The 3,344-nt window shown below is 61.4% G+C and overlaps 1 protein-coding gene across 1 annotated transcript; it reads left to right on the forward strand.

Annotated features, from left to right (window-relative positions):
- Positions 1-339: 339 nt before the first annotated feature.
- VDBG_09308 (predicted protein) lies at positions 340-3,276 on the forward strand (the record flags this gene model as incomplete). Its single annotated transcript, XM_003000767.1, has 3 exons — positions 340-779; positions 1,000-1,159; positions 1,942-3,276. 3 exons carry the CDS (start codon positions 340-342, stop codon positions 3,274-3,276), a joined length of 1,935 nt encoding a protein of 644 aa, XP_003000813.1.
- Positions 3,277-3,344: the final 68 nt, after the last annotated feature.

The raw sequence follows: 3,344 nt of genomic DNA on the forward strand, positions 1-3,344 counted from the left end.
GCCCCGACGGCCGCTGGAGCTCGAGGTCATCCTCGGCAACCCTGTGCGCATCGCGCGGGCGCGGGGCGTCGAGATGCCGCGGCTGCAGAGCCTCTACGCGCTGCTGAAGAGCGCGCAGACGATGCGCGAGAAGCAGCAGCAGCAGCAGCAGCAGCAGCAGCAGGCAGAAAAGCCCAGCAAGCTGTAGCGAGATGGCGTAGGAACATGTTCAAGGGGTGAGGGTATTCATCGTACGAGGCGTATCTGCATAGAAGCGAAAGGGAAATGTAAGTAAAGGGGCCTGCCATGTAAAGGTACGGTGCACTGCAACATGGGGCATCGGAGTGGGTTCCGGACCTAATGCTCCAGGCCTCCAGGGCCCGTCGAGGTCTCGCCCATGTGGCTTCGCTCCACGCCCATGACGCCATGAAGCAGGTTGTCAGGTTCTGGGTGCCAAAAAAGGCCAAAGCTGGTGGGCCAATCGCTCGGCCAATCGCTCTGTATCTGCCGATCTTTTGCCTTGTTGAGCGAATGGGAATTTGCAATGTGCCTCTTGAAATCACGACCCTGCCCTCCAGACCCAAACGAAAAACCGAGTCCACAGCACCTCAAGCACCTCAGGGGCCAAGTTCGTGGGCAGCGTGCCCTTTGCCCTTGCACCTCTCCTTTCTCCCCTGTATCGTGCTCTTCCTCGCACACAGGTCGGCGTTTGTCCCCGATGCGCCCCCGGAGACGGCTGAGGAAATGGACAGAGAGAACAGACGCGAGCGCGGTGCGGCTGTTGCTCGTGCTAAAAGCAAGTAGGTGCTGCCGACTACTGCGACTGCCACGGCCGCCGTGATCAGGGGAATGGAGGGGGATCGGTCTAGTCGCTTGCTGTTTGGTGGGGCCCGTGCTGTGTGCGCGGGACGACCACCCCGCAGTAGGTAGGTACCTTAGTGTGCCATTGGACACGGACGCGGTCGACCCCATCTCGATCGGTGACCATTCCATCTGCCCAACGTACTTTCCTGAACGTAGCACCCGCCCGGTACATTGGGGGGGGGGGTGGGGAGGGGAGGAAGGCACAAGGGGGCAATTGGAGGGGAGGAAGGCGATGCAGAGGAGAAGGCACCCGGACAAAGCCGCTAGGGGCAAGCAAAGGAAAGGAGCACAAGGAACCGCCGAGCCGAGCAGCTTGGTCATTTGAAAACGAGCATCCAGACCGTCTGTCAGGGCCAGACAGACAGCCAGGCAGACGGACAGATCGTCGAGAAAAAACCGTTTCGTGTCGAGAGCCGCGTTGCGTGCATCGGGCGTCTGAACTAAGGCAGCTAGGTATTCTTGTGTGTCCACCATTGACGGAAACCCGATGACTACGACGACTCAACTACCTACTTACCTACCTATCTACCTACTTACCTTCCTTGGCTGCTTACCTGTCTTGCCGTTCATGTTGGCTGGCTGTCGCCCACCTCACATCAACCAACCCGGCCGGTCCTTGACGTCGTCTATCAGCATTTGGCTGTGCAGCATGCAGAAAACCTCTCCGACCGGCCGTTTCATTGACCTCTGGTCCCGATCTGACTTCTGACGTCCCATCGACCCTTCTATGCTCCACCTGGTGCGTATCGCAGACAGCACACCAACCATCACAAACGTTGCACATTTGCACCTCGATCGCCACGTCGACCTGGATTTTTGATAAGTTGTTTTTTTTTAACTCTTCCGCGAACCCCTCTGCGGGTTTCGCTGTTCCCCTTTCACAATTGGACGACGACAACGGCCGATACAAACACAACCTCTTCTGCTTCCTGGCGAGCCAACACCTGCCCCTTCAACAGCCCTTGATCGTCGCCGCCTGCGGCTCTGGCCCGCCGCCTGCCACTCGTGCCTCGCCACTCGCCACCCGCCCATTTTCGCCTCACTGTTCCTCGCGCTGGGAACCGACCCCGCGCGCTCCTTGCACGCGCGCCTGTGTAGCCTTCGGGGATTTCGCATGGGCCCAGGGGCCAGTGCTGCCCGCGTCTCGAGGAGAGGCTCATGGTCCAGCCACAGCAGACAGCAGGAACCATGAATGACCAGCCCTCACCATCCGAGGTCGACGAGTCGCCCTTGTCCGGAGGCGCCATGGATGGTAGCTCGCAATCCACCCTTCAGCCCGTCGAATCTCCCATCCCCCTCATACCTCCGCCATCGTCCGCAGCCACGCAAGACGCGGGACACGACCCCGTGCCTCAACAGACGCCTAGCGCCCGTTCCTCATGGAGCGCCAGCTCAGGTCGTCAGCCCGGTCACAGCCCCGACCTGTCCGACAGGGTGTTCCCTATTCGATCCGTCGTCAGCGTCAACCCCGCCGGTCGAACATCTGGCGAGCACGGCTACTTCCCACGCATGCCCGACCATGGCCAGTACACCGCAGCTCGACCCGACGCCCCGCGCCCGCGCCGCTCCGACTCGGTGTCCCAGCCTGCCGCCTCCGCCGTCACGTCCCCCACCGACGACCGCCAGACCGCGCGAAACCGTCGCAAGCATACCTCCTCCGGCCCCATATCGAGCATACAAGCCGACGCCGCCCGCCACGCCAACTCGATGCCCTTGCCCATCTTTGAAAGCGATGCTTGCGGCTCCGAGGGGGGCCACTCCTCCCGTCTGGACCGGTCGAACACCAGCCAGCCATCGCACGCACAGCCGGTTTCGACGCCTGCCGGCTCGGTGCCTGACAGCCACGGGCTCATCCTGCCGAGGTTCCGCCACGTCACGACGGACGACGGCCACGCCGTCATTACAGGGCCCGACGCGGTTTTGCAGCACTGCGAGGACGAGCCGATACATACCCCTGGCGCCGTGCAGGGCTTTGGCCTTCTGCTGGCCCTTCGCGAAGACCAGGAGGGGGGCTTTTCGGTCCGCTACACCAGCGAAAACTCAGAGCGCATCATTGGCTACTCGCCGAAGCAGCTCTTCAACCTGGCAAGTTTTCTCGATATTTTGAGCGAGGAGCAACAAGACAACCTCCTCGATCACATCGACTTTATTCGGGATGAGGATGCCGATCCTGCCACCAACGGGCCCGAGGTGTTCAGCTTGACGGTCCGCTCGTCGGGACGAAAGAGCACCAAGCTGTGGTGCGCCATTCACATCAATCCAGCTCATCCCGACCTCATCATTTGCGAGTTTGAGCTCGATGACGATCACCTATACCCTCTACGCCCGGCGGACGGAGGTCGTTCCCGACGGCGCCTGAAGGACACCCTCCGATCCGACCCCACCATGGAAGGAAGCTTTCCAGCAGCACCGAGATACTCAGCAAACCGCTGAGGTCCTGAGACGGCGAGGAGGCAGAGGGGGCGAGGCCGGCGCATGCAGTTTCGACATCATGTCTCAGG

Source organism: Verticillium alfalfae, genomic scaffold (assembly GCF_000150825.1).
Source record: "Verticillium alfalfae VaMs.102 supercont1.14 genomic scaffold, whole genome shotgun sequence".
Taxonomy (NCBI): domain Eukaryota; kingdom Fungi; phylum Ascomycota; class Sordariomycetes; order Glomerellales; family Plectosphaerellaceae; genus Verticillium; species Verticillium alfalfae.